This window comes from Podarcis filfolensis (assembly GCF_964270895.1).
Source record: "Podarcis filfolensis genome assembly, chromosome: 14".
Lineage (NCBI taxonomy): Eukaryota > Metazoa > Chordata > Lepidosauria > Squamata > Lacertidae > Podarcis > Podarcis filfolensis.
In genome coordinates this window covers 34,889,508-34,906,096 of record NC_139616.1, presented here as the reverse complement: position 1 = coordinate 34,906,096, position 16,589 = coordinate 34,889,508, and the positions used below count along the sequence as shown (strand labels likewise).

General features: G+C 46.5%; 1 protein-coding gene across 4 annotated transcripts in view; it reads left to right on the top strand.

The window, feature by feature from the left end:
* NLRC3 (NLR family CARD domain containing 3) overlaps nt 1-16,589 on the top strand; it is a 31,830-nt gene that overhangs the window by 10,977 nt on the left and 4,264 nt on the right. For all 4 annotated transcript variants that reach the window (XM_083584957.1, XM_083584955.1, XM_083584956.1 and 1 more), the window contains 12 exons: nt 536-622; nt 3,226-3,309; nt 4,514-4,597; nt 5,225-5,308; nt 6,722-6,805; nt 7,364-7,447; nt 8,465-8,548; nt 9,273-9,356; nt 10,578-10,661; nt 11,035-11,118; nt 14,366-14,449; nt 16,145-16,228. In XM_083584957.1, coding sequence (XP_083441083.1) covers nt 536-622; nt 3,226-3,309; nt 4,514-4,597; nt 5,225-5,308; nt 6,722-6,805; nt 7,364-7,447; nt 8,465-8,548; nt 9,273-9,356; nt 10,578-10,661; nt 11,035-11,118; nt 14,366-14,449; nt 16,145-16,228 — 1,011 coding nt within the window. The remainder of the gene's footprint in view (nt 1-535; nt 623-3,225; nt 3,310-4,513; nt 4,598-5,224; nt 5,309-6,721; nt 6,806-7,363; nt 7,448-8,464; nt 8,549-9,272; nt 9,357-10,577; nt 10,662-11,034; nt 11,119-14,365; nt 14,450-16,144; nt 16,229-16,589) is intronic.

Sequence of the window (16,589 nt, the reverse complement as noted above, 5' to 3'; positions counted from 1 at the left end):
ATGAATTTAAAAGGGAAGGGAGAAAAATGGAAATGGAAACAGGAGTGGAAGTTGCAGATGTTTGCTTATTTGTCCAGAATGGGAAGTAGATCCAGAGAATGTGATTAGTATTCACAGCTGCTGCTGCTTTTAGGCTGCAAAGATTACTTGATGGATTATGGGGTTCCTCCCTTTCCCATTCTCATTGTGGTTTCATTGTGATGAAACGAACTGGGTGGAATAGCGTAATGACAACATCATTTACACAGTTAATTAATTAGCCAGTTGCATAAATTTGCCATAGCAGACAGTGCGACAAATAACATTGGCTTTGGGAGGAAGACAAATTGCAGTGGAATGGAAACAGTGCTGCGTGTGAGGAATACAGGGAAGAATGGAAAAGTGTTCCCTCTTCCATCCCTAGAAATGGCCTGTTTTTCAGCCACACTCACATGACTCGCCCACCTTTTCTCTCTCCTCTGGTTGTATGTATTAAGAATATGCTTTGTTCTCTCTCCTCCTGGCCCTCCCCACCCCCGGCCATAATTTGGCCCAGGCTAGACTACAACCAGTTTAAAGACAGTGCTATGGACCTGCTGGGCAGCGTGCTGAGCGGAAAGGACTGCCAGATTCAGAAAATCAGGTGATGCAGAATAGCTAAGTGTGCAGTACTTATTTTCTGCACAATGTGTACAGACTTATGGCTTCTTGTGGGACAACTGTGGTTGCCTCTACCTCGGTTGGCAGTTACATTCATGCTTGATTTGCTTGGGAACAACCACAAAAAAGGGTGAAGGGCACATGGCTGTAGCAAGCGTATGGGTATAGCCAAGGGGTACGGGGGGATCTCCCCCCCATAATCAATAAAAATCAATACGAATCTGAGGTTCTGCCCCCTCCAACAAAAATCCTGGCTACGCCCATGAGCAAGCATATCTTGATAAGAAGTTACAATAGAAAGACAAAATATTATTACAATTGCAAAGTGTGCATATCAGCAAAGCTTTCAAAAACAGTTGCAAAAGATATTGTTATTCTGTTGGAGAAAGCTGTAAGGAGCTGACAGCAGGCTTTTGGATAAAGCCCTGCTTCAGAAAATCTTCTTCAGTCATAATTGCAAAACAAAACAAAACAAAACAAAACAAAACAAAACAAAACAAAACAAAATTCCCCATAAGGGTTTACCAAACATTCATAAGCTACCATTATAATTACCAATCCACATGTGAATAAGACACCACCTCAAAATACATGGTGGTGGACTCTCCTTCATGGAAGGTTCTTAAACAGAAGTTGAATGGTTATCTGTCATTGATTTTTTAAAGTTGTGATTCCTGCATTGCAGAGGGTACCGTATATGGTCTTTACAGTCATGTGCCCGTCTGCACTTTTGTGGTTGCTATATACAGTGGTACCTCGGGTTACATACGCTTCAGGTTACATACGCTTCAGGTTACATATGCTTCAGGTTACAGACTCCGCTAACCCAGAAATAGTACCTCGGATTAAGAACTTTGCTTCAGGATGAGAACAGAAATCGTGCTCTGGCGGCGCGGCAGCAGCAGGAGGCCTCATTCGCTAAAGTGGTGCTTCAGGTTAAGAACAGTTTCAGGTTAAGAACGGGCCTCCGGAACGAATTAAGTACTTAACCCGAGGTACCACTTCATATGGGCAAAATGGATAAACATGCCACAATTAGAGACTTTGGGAGAGGGTTCTCACCCGCAAATTATCTGGCTGATTTACAAATACCTAAGTACAGACACTCCTTTACCCTGGCCAGATTTAACGTTCTGCCCTCTGCCCTGCTGCTAGGCAGATATGAGGGCAAACCGTATGAGTCACGTGTTTGCCCATGTGGCTCATCGGAAGTGGAAACAAGTCTGCATGTATTGCTGCACTGTAGTTACTACGAGGATCTACGCCTGACCTTTATTGCCCCAGTTCTACAAAAGCTTAAAAATGAACCAGAACTCCAACGTATGAGAGCCTTGGTAGAAGATAAGGTTCCTGAAATTACGATCAATGTTGCCAAATTCTGTGTATCCGCTATTAGGCGCAGGAAACAAGAGCTTTCCAATGCCAATATGCAGGCGAAGGCAAATACTTAATTTTATTTATGCTGTCTAATTTTAAATTACTGTTATGGCCTAATCTGTATTGAAATTGTCCTTTGTTTTTTCCGGTGTTATGCTTTGCTGACTAGCTGTACGAGTTAATCTGGTCTGTGACCGTTTAATAAAATTTGATTTGATTTGATTTGAGGTACCACTGTACTAGTATTGTGCCTTTGTATGTGATTTTTACTTGCTTGGGAACCAGATCTAGCAGGGTACCTCCAAGCCATCAGTTTGTTATGGGAGGGATCCAAGTGCTTACTGGGAAATTGAGGTTTGCAAAAGTAAAGTGTATTAAATCGCTCTGCCCCACAAATCTACTTTAAAGAAAACCCAAGACAAAACTGACTTTTTGTGCTTGAGAAAGAGAAGGGGAAATGTACTGAAAGGTGTGTGATGGATGAATGATTAATGGGCAGGTGTGAAAACAACTGCAAACAAATCAGGATGAATACTCTAAATAAAGACTTGACCAAGTCTGACCTCTGTGTGAGCTTTGTGCTAGCAAATCAGGATAAACAAACAGCTCATCTGGAGGAGCTCGCAGTCTGATTAGGAATAAAAGGAGCTACAGTTGCAAAGGAAACGCTGTGCACACGCCCCTTTGCAAGGCAGTGAGAGGTCCCCAAGGGCAGCGCTTGCAAGGGTTTTGCTTCCTGTGGTAGGAGAGATCACCAGAATCTTGTGGCATTTTGCTGCATTTGAATTAATTGCAAATATAAAAGTAGAGCACAGTGGAGGAAAGCAGCTTAAGCGCTTCTACAAGGAGCAAACCTGCTGATCTCAGATCCCCAGACAGAGAGATGTATAGGTGCCCACGAAAGTGGGGAAGGCCATAGATCAGTGGCAGAATATTTGCTTTGCTTGCAGAGGGTCTCAGGTCCATTATAACCAAAACCTTTTGCCCATTTGATCATGCCTTCTTTAACCTTTTCTTCTTCAGATTCAAATTTCAGCAAGAGTCTATATGTTTTTGCAATAACTATCAGGCCACACCAGACGTAGAGGAGAGCACTATTAAATTACTGCTAAGGCAACTTCCAATAGAGTTACAGGTCCAGTAAAAAAGGAATGGGTTATATTACTTAGAAAATGCATTTGACCACCTTTGTTTTACATCCCTGGACAGCTTGGTGGAAAACAAGATTGGTGACAAAGGTGCTAAAGCTCTTGCCCGGTCCTTGATGGTCAACAGGAGCCTGATGGCGCTGGAGTAAGTATCTCAGAAGTTCTGCTTTAAAGGGTTTGGTGTTTGCCATGCACTGCAATAGGGATCAGCAACCAGCAGCCAGTGGGATGAACCTGCCCCTGATGGAACTGTGGAAATCACTGCCACTGGGAAGGCTGGTGGCCACCAGCTTGGATGGCTTGAAAAGGGGATTAGGCAAATTCATGGAGGGGAAGACTCTCAACAGCTACTAGCCACAGTGGCTACACTGTGTTTCCACAGTCAAGAGGCAGCAGTGCTTCTGAATACCAGTTGCTGGAAGCCACAGAAGGGGAGAGTGCTCTTGTGGCTTGGGTCCTGTTTGCAGGCTTCCCACGGATGCAGGCAGCCACTGTGAGAACAGGATGCTGGACTAGGTGGGCCATTTGCCTGATCTCGCAAGGCTTTTCATGTTCTTATCCCACGCACAGCAGATGACAGCTCAGGGACAAGAGATGTGCACAGAGAGACCTGTTGCCTGTGCCCAAGGGGGAATCATGTACAGTGGTACCTCGGATTACATACGCTTCAGGTTACAGACGCTTCAGGTTGCAGACTCGGCTAACCCAGAAATATTACCTCAGGTTAAGAACTTTGCTTCAGGATGAGAACAGAAATCATGCTCCTGCGGCACAGTGGCAGCGGGAGGTCCCATTAGCTAAAGTGGTGCTTCAGGTTAAGAACAGTTTCAGGTTAAGAACAGACCTCCGGAACGAATTAAGTACTTATCCCAAGGTACCACTGTATGACTGCCTTGATACTGTCATCGTGAATAACACGATGAAAGGGACACTGTATAAAGGAGGTCTTGGTGAGCAATCTATAGGTAACCCCAGCAGCGTAGCTAGCCGCTCAGGTGCCTGGTGCGGGGGCGTGTCCTGCAGCCGGGGGCGTGTCGATCCATGCCTATGGGGCGGGACGAGCCTCTCCGCCACCTCCCCCTCAGCTGTAGGGCGGCTGAGTGAGGGGCAGTAGGCAGACGCAAGTCCCACACTGCCGTTTAAGGCAACGCAGAACCTTCAGGTGCCTAAACCACCAAGTCACTCCTAAAAAGTTTTGTGAGCCCAATTATTATTATTATTTTAAAAAAAACTCATTTTGTCACCCCCCCCAGTGATGGCACCCGGGGTGGTCACACACCCCGCACCCCCTTCCTCCACCACTAGGTAACCCTGGTCCTCTCTCCTTTCTTTACTTTTTTCGGATTCAGTCTTCGGAGTAATTCCATAGGACCCAAAGGAGCGAAGGCCCTGGCTGACTCGCTGAAAATCAACCAGTACTTGCTTTCTCTCAAGTAAGTGCTTGCTTTTCTTGGTCTCTAACCGACAGGGGAAGGCAGATGTCCATGGCATTCAATATAGCACCATGCCACTGTCTGGTAGTTTGCTGCTTCTTAGCCTATACAAAGGCTCCCTCTATACCAAACTTGAGTGGGCTGTGCCAGTCATGAAGCATGCCCAGATGGGCCTCATCCACACGCACGAAAATAAAGGTCTCTGAATGATTAGGGAAACCCCAGGATTTTCAGCACTCGACAACATGGCACACTGCCAACTCAAAGCAGAAGTGACTTTCAGACTTTCAGACTCCTTAGTAAGATTATGTTTAGCTCATGCAGACTAAGCCTGGCACCCTCCAGATGTTTTCAAGACCCATCAGCCCCCATCAGCATGGCCAATGAACAGAGAGGAGGAGGAGGAGGAGGATGGGAGTTGTAGTCCTGCAGCATCTGGAGAGCCACACTAAACTATAGCAAAACACTCCAGCCAGGCCATTGTGAACTGTTGGCGAGAGACCTGAAAATTGCGGAATGGCGTAAATTTACCAAAGCCCTTGTCAGTGGCAAGGTCGGAACATTTGTTGCTTCCTTCCCCTCAACCGCTGGCTGGAAAAAGTAATGGAGTTTATTTTCCTCTTTCAGCCTCCAGAACAACGCCATCAAGGAAGAAGGTGCCAAATGCCTGGCCGAGGCTCTCACCAGCAACCACAGCCTGAGGACTCTGCAGTGCGTCTCTCTGGTCTTTGCTAAGCAGCATCATGGTTTACACACCTGTTCCTTCCTGGGCGCCTGTTCTTCCAGTCTGTGCAATTGGCTGCTAATACTGTGTTTGGGTTGACATCTCAACTAGAACTAGATAAGGGCCTGTGTATGCAATTAGCAGTTAAGCAAGAAAAACTTTTCTCAGGTTGTTACACTGCGGGCTGAAGTTATTGGGGTGAGTGGTTTGGCATGGTTGAAGGCGTCCCTGCTGTTGGGAAGCAACAAACCCTGCATGTAGAAAAGGGGAGTGTCAATGACATGGCTCAGTTAAAAGCCTTCTCTCTGATGTGCTAGGTTTCTGTCTGTAGAGGTTTTCCCTCCCCTAACATTCAGCCCATCAGACCTGCAGTACAATCCAAGAAAACCTATGCCATTTGATTTTTCTCTGATGTACGTACTGCCTTCTAAAGCCTGTTTGATTGTGTTTCTGGGAAGAACAGGTATAACACCAAACGAGCAATTAGCAATGGTGTGATTGGCTTTTAGTTATTTATAAAAGTATTTATATACTGCTATTTAAATAGATATAAATATAGGTATACTGTAGATATGGATATCTCAAAGAAGTTTAGAACAAACATAATATATGCAATAAAAGCCATGCAAAAGTTAGAGCCAGAGATCAACTAACAGATAGATATCTGCTTTATTGCCTGCAGAAACCTGGTGGGATAGAAATGTTTTCAGCAGGCATTCAAAGGTTAAAACAGAAGGCACCTGCTTAATCTCTGTTGGCAGAGCATTCCATAGGACTGGGCTGATGACACTAAAGACTTGTTTTCTTGTTGCTGTCAGATGAGCTTTGCCAACTCTGCTGATGCTTAACCATGTTGCTGAATATGATATCAGTGATCGAGCTGGGATATAATAATCAAAGACCAGTATTCAAAGAAAGAGCTTTGTACAAATATGTAAAATAATACCAAGCAAAACAAAACGAGAGAGCCATAAACAATAAAAGTAATAGTAACGGTATCAGTAATAGAGAACCGGCATAGAGAACAAAATTATAATTTTGCTAAAATTAGTCCTTGGCAAGTTTTACATGCATAAGCTTTTTCTTCTTCCTCCTCCTTGGAAGAGATGGGTCCATTCAGGTCTGAAAGGAATAAAAAAAAACCCATAAAAGGCATCTTTTTTCCTGGGAATCTCCATGAAAGCACTCAATTAAAATCCTATGTCTATAATGATAAAAGGAGCAGTTCCTAAGAACATGAGTTATTGATTCCACATTTCCAGATTCACAGGGATATTTGCGATGACAATAAGGGATTATATTTGTTTGCTTAAAGTGGTAGCGCTGCAGCTGCTGATCAAAGGGCTGGGGGACGACCTCCCTCGGCTCACTGCTCATTAAGGATGTTGTCTCCTTTGCAGCCTCCAGAAGAACTCAGTTGGACCCCAAGGTTCAAAGAAAATAGCAGAAGCACTGAAGACTAACTGGGGCCTCAAGGAGCTGATGTAAGAGCCGAGAGAATTGACTCACAGATTTGCATGGATTGTGAGGGAGTGGCATTGCCCTCACTGTGGGGTCTGCACCTCTTTAGAGAGTGCCCAGTAGCATGGAGGCAAAGGCTGCTCATCAGACGTCTACACCATGGTAAAGCAGAGGGTTGACTCCCCATCCTGCCTCTGCAGCAGGCAGTGGGGGAGACTTCAGATTCAGTTTGCATTTAAAGGCAAACCTACCTAATTCACACTTTCTGGCACAGTACAGGAACACAGTTCCACCGAAACCCACACGTCTCCCAAACTTGCAGTGCGGTTCTCCAACCGAGTAATGAGTCAAAAAATGAATAAGCTAGGGTAAAGCATGCCTTAAAAACCACATGCAAAAAAATGCATTCTACTGGGGGAAATTGCTTGGTCAAAATGTGACTGTTAGTCAACACGCCACTCACACATAGTATTAAAGTTTTTTAAAGCCCTGGGCATGGTTGCTAATCCTGCTGTTAAAGTAATGTCTAGTGAATGGGCAGTTGCTGGTACACATTACGTTTCCCTTTGTTTCTATTCTAGATTGTCCAGTAACTGTGCTGGAGACACTGGTGCTGCAGCCCTGGCAGAAGGGCTGAAGGTGAACCACACCCTTTTAACCCTGGAGTAAGTGACTTCCGCCTCCATTGCCCACATGTGTTTATTTTGCTGCTCCCCCCTTTCCTTGAAAATGACTATTGAGAGAGTTCTCTAAAGCAAGGTGATTCTGGAGAGCAGAGTTCCCCCCTTCCCTTCCTCAATCTCTGTTGCCCTGATAGCCTGTGGTGGCACACAAAGTCTGAGGGACCCTGGTAGGATGCCGCAGCCCTCGAGGGAACTGCAACTTCCCCTAGTCCCACATCCTTTGTCCTCCTGGGGCTTACAAAGCCCTCCTTCGAGGCAGGCTTTTTTTTTATGAGCCCCTGAAGCTTGTTTCCAAGGCTGTGCTTGGAGGACTGTGCCAGCATCCTTTCTTTCAACAGGTACAGCCCACACACTTTTAGGTTTTCCTCTCCCTCAGCACAAGGTAGGGATGTAAGAAGGCATCGTTGTCCATTCTGCCCTGTATTTGCTGCATTTGGTGCTGTTTCTGTGCTGCTGCAGTTCATCTTCTGCCCAAGCCGACATCATTTGTTTCACTGTCTGCTGGGAGAAAAATACATAAGTTATGCAAGTTACGTCATCGTTAACTTTATGCTGCCCCATTCCTTTTGATACAAATGAAACACAGTCAAAGACTGTAAGATAACCAATGACAATTCTATAACTGATGTACTAAGGTAAGTAAAACGTGTGAGTAAAATAAAAATCAAAAAATAGGAAGGAGAGAAAGGAAGGAAGACAATGCAAATGGTAAGTCACATGTTGTTTGCTGAAAACAACAGCAATATTAATACTGTACCAATCATATTGGCAAGATTGATTTCTGTTCCAGACAATAGAAAGAAAATCAGTGAATGCCAGCAAATTCTGCTCCCATTTGGAGTTCTCTGGCATCCCTCCTCTGAGGGGAAGATACCTGAGGGTGTTTGTTTGGGTTAACTGAAAGCCAAGCCCGGATTGCGTGTAAGAGTAGAATTAAGACGAAATCCAGCGTGCCTCCCTCCCTCACCCATTTCCACTTTTCTGTGTTTGCCTCTTCAGTCTCCAGAGCAACTCAATCAGCGACACAGGGGTGACTGCGCTCACTCGAGCCCTCTGCTCTAACCAAGGCCTCACCAGCCTCAAGTAAGTCCTAGCCTATGCTTTGCCACCTCCAAACCCCATCGTCTGCTACAGTTCTTTGAGTAGACTCGGGGAAAGAGAGCATGGTGGCCGCACTGCTATAGAGAGCACAAGAAGAACCCCTGGGTATTCCTAGACTAAATATTTTGGGGTGGGATTGGTTGAATCACATACCAGCAAACAGAGGCAGGGCTAGCTGCTCCAGCACCCACATGCTGTGCACCTGGGGGCAGGGCGAGCCGCCCACGGGGGTGGGGCAAGCATCCCAGGGGGGTGCCGGCCACGGCGAGCATCCTAGGGGGGCAGGGCAGTGATGTCACCCCCCCCCCCAGGGATGACACCCAAGGCAAGCCCTCCTTCCTCCGCCAGTGCCCGCAAAATCAGACTGTGCAATTAAACCTGATTTGGAGCTCTTGTGAAACTTCCCCAGAATATCTGGTTGATTTATTTTTGTGGTGAGGCAGGTGCACTAGTTTGTGTGGGCTTGACATGAGGTTGCTGAGACTCTGGGATTTCATTAAAACAGGTTTTGCTTGTTTTGGGTGCCTGCTGGTATTTCCCCCTTTCACATATGTGATTAGGATAAAGTCCTCTGGCAAGGAAACAGAACTATGGAAGTCTGCCCCCCTCCCCACTATTTTCCATCCACTTGGGGAAAAGCAGTGTGTGAAAAACAACAAAGGCATTGATAAGGATGCAATAATGACTTTTCTCCATATGCCTGTAGCCTGCGGGAAAACTCCATAAGCAAAGACGGAGCTCAAGAGATTGCCAGTGCCCTTCGAGCTAACAGCACCCTGAGGAATTTGGAGTGAGTCATTTGACCTTTGGAAAACAGGGGCTCTGAGAAATATTTTGCACACCCTAAAAGGCTTTATGGCCTGGCAGCATGTCCTTAATTTGGTGCTTTGGGGCTCAGGGTGGTATAGAATCATAGAATTCTATGGAGTGGAGAACTTTAGCAAATGCTTCTTCTTCTTCTTCTTCTTCTTCTTCTTCTTCTTCTTCTTCTTCTTCTTCTTCTTCTTCTTCTTCAATTCATCTTATGACTACCACCAGCAGAAGCCCTATGCAAAGACCTCCACCTGCACAACAGGGCTTTCCCTCCTCTCCTCTCTCCACATGCCTCCCATGTCTCCTGGAATTGACTTGTGGGGGGGGGAACCCCCAAAGAAAAGTGTGCAAGGGGAGGAGGGGACACATCATCCCATCTAGCCAGCTTGAAATGTTTACGCTGATGTGGAACATTCAGCGGAGCGATGTCAAATTCCTCCCAGAAAGGTGGCTATTGTTTTCCAGGCTCACGCGCTGTAACATTCTCAGGGAGGTGTGTGAGTGCAGGAGGAATGAGGGAAGAAAAGGAGAAAACTCATGAAGGGTCCAGGCAGGGGCAGAGAACATTTCCCAGACGGAGAGTCATGTTCCCACCCTTCCTGGGGCCGCATTCCAGGTTATTTATTAGATTTATATACTGCCCTCCATCAAAAGATCTCAGGGCACTTCACAGATTAAAAACATGAGATGAAAGCACAAATAAAGAGTTAAAACACAAAAGGACAAAACAATAACCCCTCCTCCCCCCCCACATTTAAAAAGCTGTAGAATATTAATCAGTAAATGTGACTTTTTGTACTGTAAGCTAGCTTGTCCCATCACTCACACATCCCCTGATCTCTCTCCAATCTCCAGGCAACCTAGAAACATGGTGAAAGTCCAAGGACACATTCCAGCCTGGCAAAAACACTGAAGGAGGGTGCATGGCAGGACCAGTTGTGGGCGTGGCCTGGTCAGAGTCCCAAGGGCCAGATAGAGAGGTCTGGAGGGCCACCTCAAAGCTGAGGCTCCCTACCCCTGCCCTAGAAGCAGGACAAGGCATATGTTGTGGTCAGGCAGAAGGCCTTGGGGGGACTGATGGGGTTGAGGCCAAAGTGGCAAGGCCTGGATTTCATGTATTAATTGGAACCAGCCAACCAGCTCTTGCAACCAGCTCTGCATTGCTTTAACTCTCATTTTCCCTGTGCTTTTTTTCTAGCTTGGCTGCCAACCTGCTGCATGATGAAGGTGTCCAGGCCATTGCGTTGGCACTGAAGGAGAACCAAGCGCTCACTTCCCTGCAGTGAGTTTCAGCGGATTAGTCTGCGTTGCTCAAGCATAAATACATCCAAAGAGTTGAAACAGGATTGTTCAGGCTTTTGCAAAGCGGTGTCTCAAAGATTTGGAACTGGCTGCTATAATCTGAGACTGCTGCCTAGATGTTGGCATTATTTTTCAGAACGAGCATTATGTGGCTGGCACTTGTAACAGCACCAGTTCCACCAATCAAATCAGTCAGATGGGTGTATATTAGGCAAGGTGATGTTGTAGGTAAACTGGTACCAAGTTGGCCCCTCCCTGCTTACATGCTGAAGTGGTACAGTCTAGGAAGGGCTGTACCATGCGGGAATGTGTGGTAGGGTCCTCATTCCTTTTCTCCTTCTCTCTCCTTCTAGCTTGCAGTGGAATTTCATCCAGTCCAAAGCAGCCAAGTCCCTGAGCCAAGCCTTGCAGGTCAACGAGAGTCTTTCTGTCTTGGAGTAAGTCCCTGACTTTTGCCTCCCACTCAGCCTCAATAGTGTGAGCAGATTTTGTGTTAAAGGCATAGCTGTCAACTGTCCCTTATTTGGCAGGACAGTCCCTTATCTCAGTGCCGTGTCCTGCTGCTGTCCCTTATTGATGATGTCCCTTAAATTTCCCAGGTTTCAAAGGAAGCAGCTCCTCCCCCCCCCGTCAGCCAGGGAGGAGGGAGGCTCCAAATGTGTTGCTTGGCTGAATTGCTCACCCAATAAGGAGTCTAAGAACGACTGGGGGGGTGGAGCTTGCATGCCTTGTGCTGATCAAATTGGCCACGCTGCCTGGGGACTCGCCTTTGCTCAGCGCTTCCCAGTGGAGAGGTGACGGTGGTTTCCCTTGCTGCCGGGTTGCTGCGCTGTGGGAACCACTGCTTGAGGCTTCGTTTGGCTGCAGGCTGTGCTTCCTGCCTTTGGCTCAGAGGGGCTCAGAAGTTGAACATACCTGTGCTGGGAAAATCCCTTATTTTGGCTGCTGATCCCTTATTTTTGAGGCTGCGTCCCTTCTTTTCAAATCTGTAAGGTGACAGCTATGGTTAAAGGAAACAAATCACTTTTGAAATCACAATAATAATAATAATAATAATAATAATAATAATAATAATAATAATTATTATTATTATTATTATTATTATTATTATTATTATTTATTTGTACCCTGCTCATCTGCCTGAGTTTTCCCAGCCACTCTGGGGGGCAGCTTCCAACAAAGATTAAAAATATATTAAAATGTCACACATTACAAACTTCCCTGAACAGGGCTGCCTTCAGATGTCTTCTAAATGTCAGGTGGTTGTTTATCTCTTTGACATCTGGTGGGAGGGCGTTCCACAGGGTAGGTGCCACTACCGAGAAGGCCCTCTGCCTGGTTCCCTGTAGCTTTGCTTCTCGCAGTGAGGGAACCACCAGAAGGCCCTCGGCGCTGGACCTCAGTGTCCGGGCAGAACGATGGGGGTGGAGACGCTCCTTTGGCTTATTTAAGCAGCAGGATGAGAATCTGGAGGTGGTGGGACAGTCAGTACCGCTTTAGACCATGTAGGGTGACCAGAATTGCATGTTAACCCATATAAACATTTATTTTATTTAGTCTGAGGATCACAGGTAATTTTATGATGCGATGGAAAAGGGAGGCTCCTGCTGCTTCTGAGTGTGGGGGATGGGTGGGGTGTAACTTTTTGCACATAAGAGTAACATTCCTCCAGCTTGCATAAATAAATAACCAGTGCCTTGGTCGCACTGGTTGATGATCTCTGGCGGGCTAGGGACAAAGGTGAGAGCTGTTTCCTAGTTCTGCTGGATCTCTCAGCGGCGTTTGATACCATCGACCATAACATCCTTCTGGACCGTCTTCAGGGGCTGGGAGCTGGAGGCACTGTCATACAGTGGTTCCGCTCCTTCCTCCTGGGCTGTGTTCCGAAAGTGGTGGTGGGGGATGAGTGTTCAGACCCCTGGGCTCTCACTTGTGGGGTGCCTCAGGGTTCTGTCCTCTCCCCCATGCTTTTCAACATTTACATGCAGCCGCTGGGAGAGATCATCAGGAGGTTTGGGCTGGGTGTTCATCAGTATGCGGATGATACCCAGCTCTACCTCTCTTTTAAATCAGAACCAGTGAGGGTGGTGAAGGTCCTGTGTGAGTGTCTGGAAGCGGTTGGAGGATGGATGGCGGCTAACAGATTGGGGTTGAATCCTGACAAGACAGAAGTACTGTTTTTGGGGGACAGGAGGCGGGCAGGTGTGGAGGATTCCCTGGTCCTGAATGGGGTAACTGTGCCCCTGAAGGACCAGGTGCGCAGCCTGGGAGTCATTTTGGACTCACAGCTGTCCATGGAGGCGCAGGTCAAATCTGTGTCCAGGGCAGCTGTTTACCAGCTCCATCTGGTACGTAGGCTGAGACCCTATCTGCCTGCAGACTGTCTCGCCAGAGTGGTGCATGCTCTGGTTATCTCCCGCTTGGACTACTGCAATGCACTCTATGTGGGGCTACCTTTGAAGGTGACTCGGAAACTACAACTAATCCAGAATGCGGCAGCTAGACTGGTGACTGGGGGCGGCCGCCGAGACCATATAACACCGGTCTTGAAAGACCTACTTTGGCTCCCAGTACGTTTCCGAGCACAATTCAAAGTGTTGGTGCTGACCTTTAAAGCCCTAAACGGCCTCGGTCCAGTATACCTGAAGGAGCGTCTCCACCCCCATCATTCTGCCCGGACGCTGAGGTCCAGCGCCGAGGGCCTTCTGGCGGTTCCCTCCTTGCGAGAAGCAAAGCTACAGGGAACCAGGCAGAGGGCCTTCTCGGTAGTGGCGCCCGCCCTGTGGAACGCCCTTCCAGCAGATGTCAAAGCGATAAACAACTACCTGACATTCAGAAGACATCTTAAGGCAGCCCTGTTCAGGGAAGTTTTTAACGTGTGATATTTTACTGTATTTTTGGTTTTTATGGAAGCCGCCCAGAGTGGCTGGGGAGGCCCAGCCAGATGGGCGGGGTATAAATAATAAATTATTATTATTATTATTATTATTATTATTATTATTATTATTAAGTAATTAAGTAAGTGTTTATTTCAAGCTACTGGAGACATAACTACCGAAGAGAGTAACATTGTTAGGGATAATACAATGTTCTGATAAATTCCTTCTAAGAAGTGTCACATTTGTTACATTCATTCTGCAAATCTAAACTCGTTTCACACCTGCTTAGCTGCTATAGCTTTTAACCTGGATCTCTGGGAATTACAGTTCTGTGAAACAGTTCCCTGGGAATTTGCCATAAATAATAATCTGTTCCTGTCATAACTATAACCCCCAAGATTCGGGACGGGGAAGTTATAGAAAGGGTTCATTGGAGTCGAGCTCTGTAAGCATTTTCAGGGGGGTTCCCACAAAAATTTAGCTCTCTCGGGGCTTCTTAGAGCTGCACCTTATACGGAATGAGGACTATGCCACTTCAGAATGCAGGTAGGGTGTGTTTGTCATATTTTTTTAATCTCCCGCCTACACACCCCTGAGAAAATAATCAAAAACTCTCAACATGGAGATCTTGCTAAGCTCTTCCTTCTTCTCAAAGTGTAGGGGAGGTTTTTAAATGTTAAAAATGTGGAAGAGTGTGTATGTGTGTGTGTGTGTGTGTGTGTGTGTGTGTATGTATATATATATATATATATATATATATATATATATATATATATATAAAAGCCTTGCCTCTGCTGTGTTTCAGTTTACAGGAAAATGCAATTGGGGACGAAGGAACAGCTGCCCTGGCTTCTGCTCTGAGGGTGAACTCAACACTCACTGCTCTCTAGTAAGTTTCCATGTTATACACAAGGATGGAATACCTGTTAGGGGATTTATCAAGATGCAAGACTCATGGAGGTGGTCAGCAACTGCTGGCCTCTTAAGCTGTATCTGGCCCAGTGTTGTGTGCATGGCTGCTTGGGCCACATGCCCTTAGTGAATGTTGGGATGGACTAGGAGGGCTGCAGAGGGCACAAGGGACTTCCTGAACAGCACATTCAGCAGCTGATGCCACCTTGGAATCCAGAATGACCATGCAGAGAGGAAGGAATGATGTGGAAAGGCTCAATAACTAAGCTATTGAAAGTAAACTGTGAATGTAAGAGATGGGGAAGCTGTAGCCCTCTGTATATTGTTGGACTACAACTTTCATAATCTGTGACCATTAGCCATGCTGGCTGGGGCTGATGGGAGCTGGAGTTCAGCAAGATCCAGAGGGTCTCAGCCCTGCCTTCCTGCTTGCCTTTTGCTTGGGTGGCTGAATGGTGCAGGACGCCTTCAAAAATGTGAATATACCAGTTCCAGGGGAGGAAAGTCCTCTTGTGCTCAGTTCCTGCTTTTGGACTTCCCATAGGTATCTAGCTGGCCACTGTGAGAACAGGATGCTGGGCTAGATGGGCCATTGGCCTGATCCAGAAGACTCTTCTGATGATCTTAAGATGGGAGCTGAGTCCAAGGCCTGTTCCCCACCAGAACTTCCTAAAATTAAAAGCCAACCCAAGCCCACCTTCATTTCTCCTGCACTTACTACTACTACTACTACTACTACTAAATAAATAATAATAATAATAATTTTTTATTTATACACTGCCCTTCCCATTTCAAAAACTGGGCTCAGGGCAGCTAACAACAAATTTAAAACACTTAATTAATGCAACAAAAAACAGCATAAAATACAGTCTAAAACGTGAATAACAATAAATTCAGAATTCAAAAATCAATTTAGGGGGGAAATCCATCCAATAAACATTAGATGATCACCAGGGCTAGCTGGCTAAATTAGTCCTATTTGGGCCAGTGAAGAGACCAGGGGAGAATTAGCTGTGAGATCCCAGAGCGGGTAATCTTCATAAAAAGGGGAGGGGGAGGGACGGAAGGGGAATAAAAGATCAGGTTAAGTTCAGGTTGAAAGCCAGGCGGAATAGCTCTGTCTTACAGGCCCTGCGGAAGGAAATTATATATACCAGCCATTTCAGGTGAAAGGAACACAAGGCAAGGTGGGGGGGGGAGGCCTTTCAACACCCAAGGGTACCCCAAGCTATTTTGCTGTCTAAGGCAGAGAAGCAAAAAGCAGCAGCAACAGCAGCATCACTTGGTCAAGGTACATCAGGGAGAGCCAACACGATGCCCTCCAGTTACTGTTGGATTACAACTCCCATCATTGCTGGCTGGGACTGATGGGAGCCAACAACATCCGGAGGACACGACACTGGCTATGCCCCTGAAGAGCACAACACCCACAGCCAGAGTTACTTTGACATTTGAGGCAGACAATCCCCCTTTCCTGGCTGTAAAAATGCAACAATAATAAATTGAATAACTATTTGCTGTCCTTTCAGAACAGCCGACATCAGCTGCCTGAAGTGGTTGCCTCCCTTTGCCTAATGGTAGGGCTGACCCTTCCAGCACTGTTCGGGTGTCCTTGGCACAACTTGGTGGTGCTACCTTGAGTTTGTTCTAAATGTGCCCTGTTTTGTTGCAGCCTCCAGGTGGCGCTGATAGGCGAGAGTGGGGCCAAAGCTCTAGGAGATGCCCTGGTTCTTAACAAGAGCCTCGCGACACTAGAGTAAGTACTCCTCAGACCCTATTTTCATCCAGGAAGGGGTGGGGGAATTATAAGTTTATAAGTGCCATCACAGAACTAGGCCAGTTGGTGCAGCCAGTGGCCCACCTGGAATTCAGCAAGACTCTTCTGGCTTTGTGGAATTGTAGCTTCATTTCAGCATCAAACTGAATGTTGTTGTTTAGTCGTTTAGTCGTGTCCGACTCTTCGTGACCCCATGGACCAGAGTATGCCAGGCACTTCTGTCTTCCACTGCCTCCTGCAGTTTGGTCAAACTCATGTTGGTAGCTTTGAGAACACTGTCCAACCATCTCGTCCTCTGTCGTCCTCTTCTCCTTGTGCCCTCCATCTTTCCCAACATCAG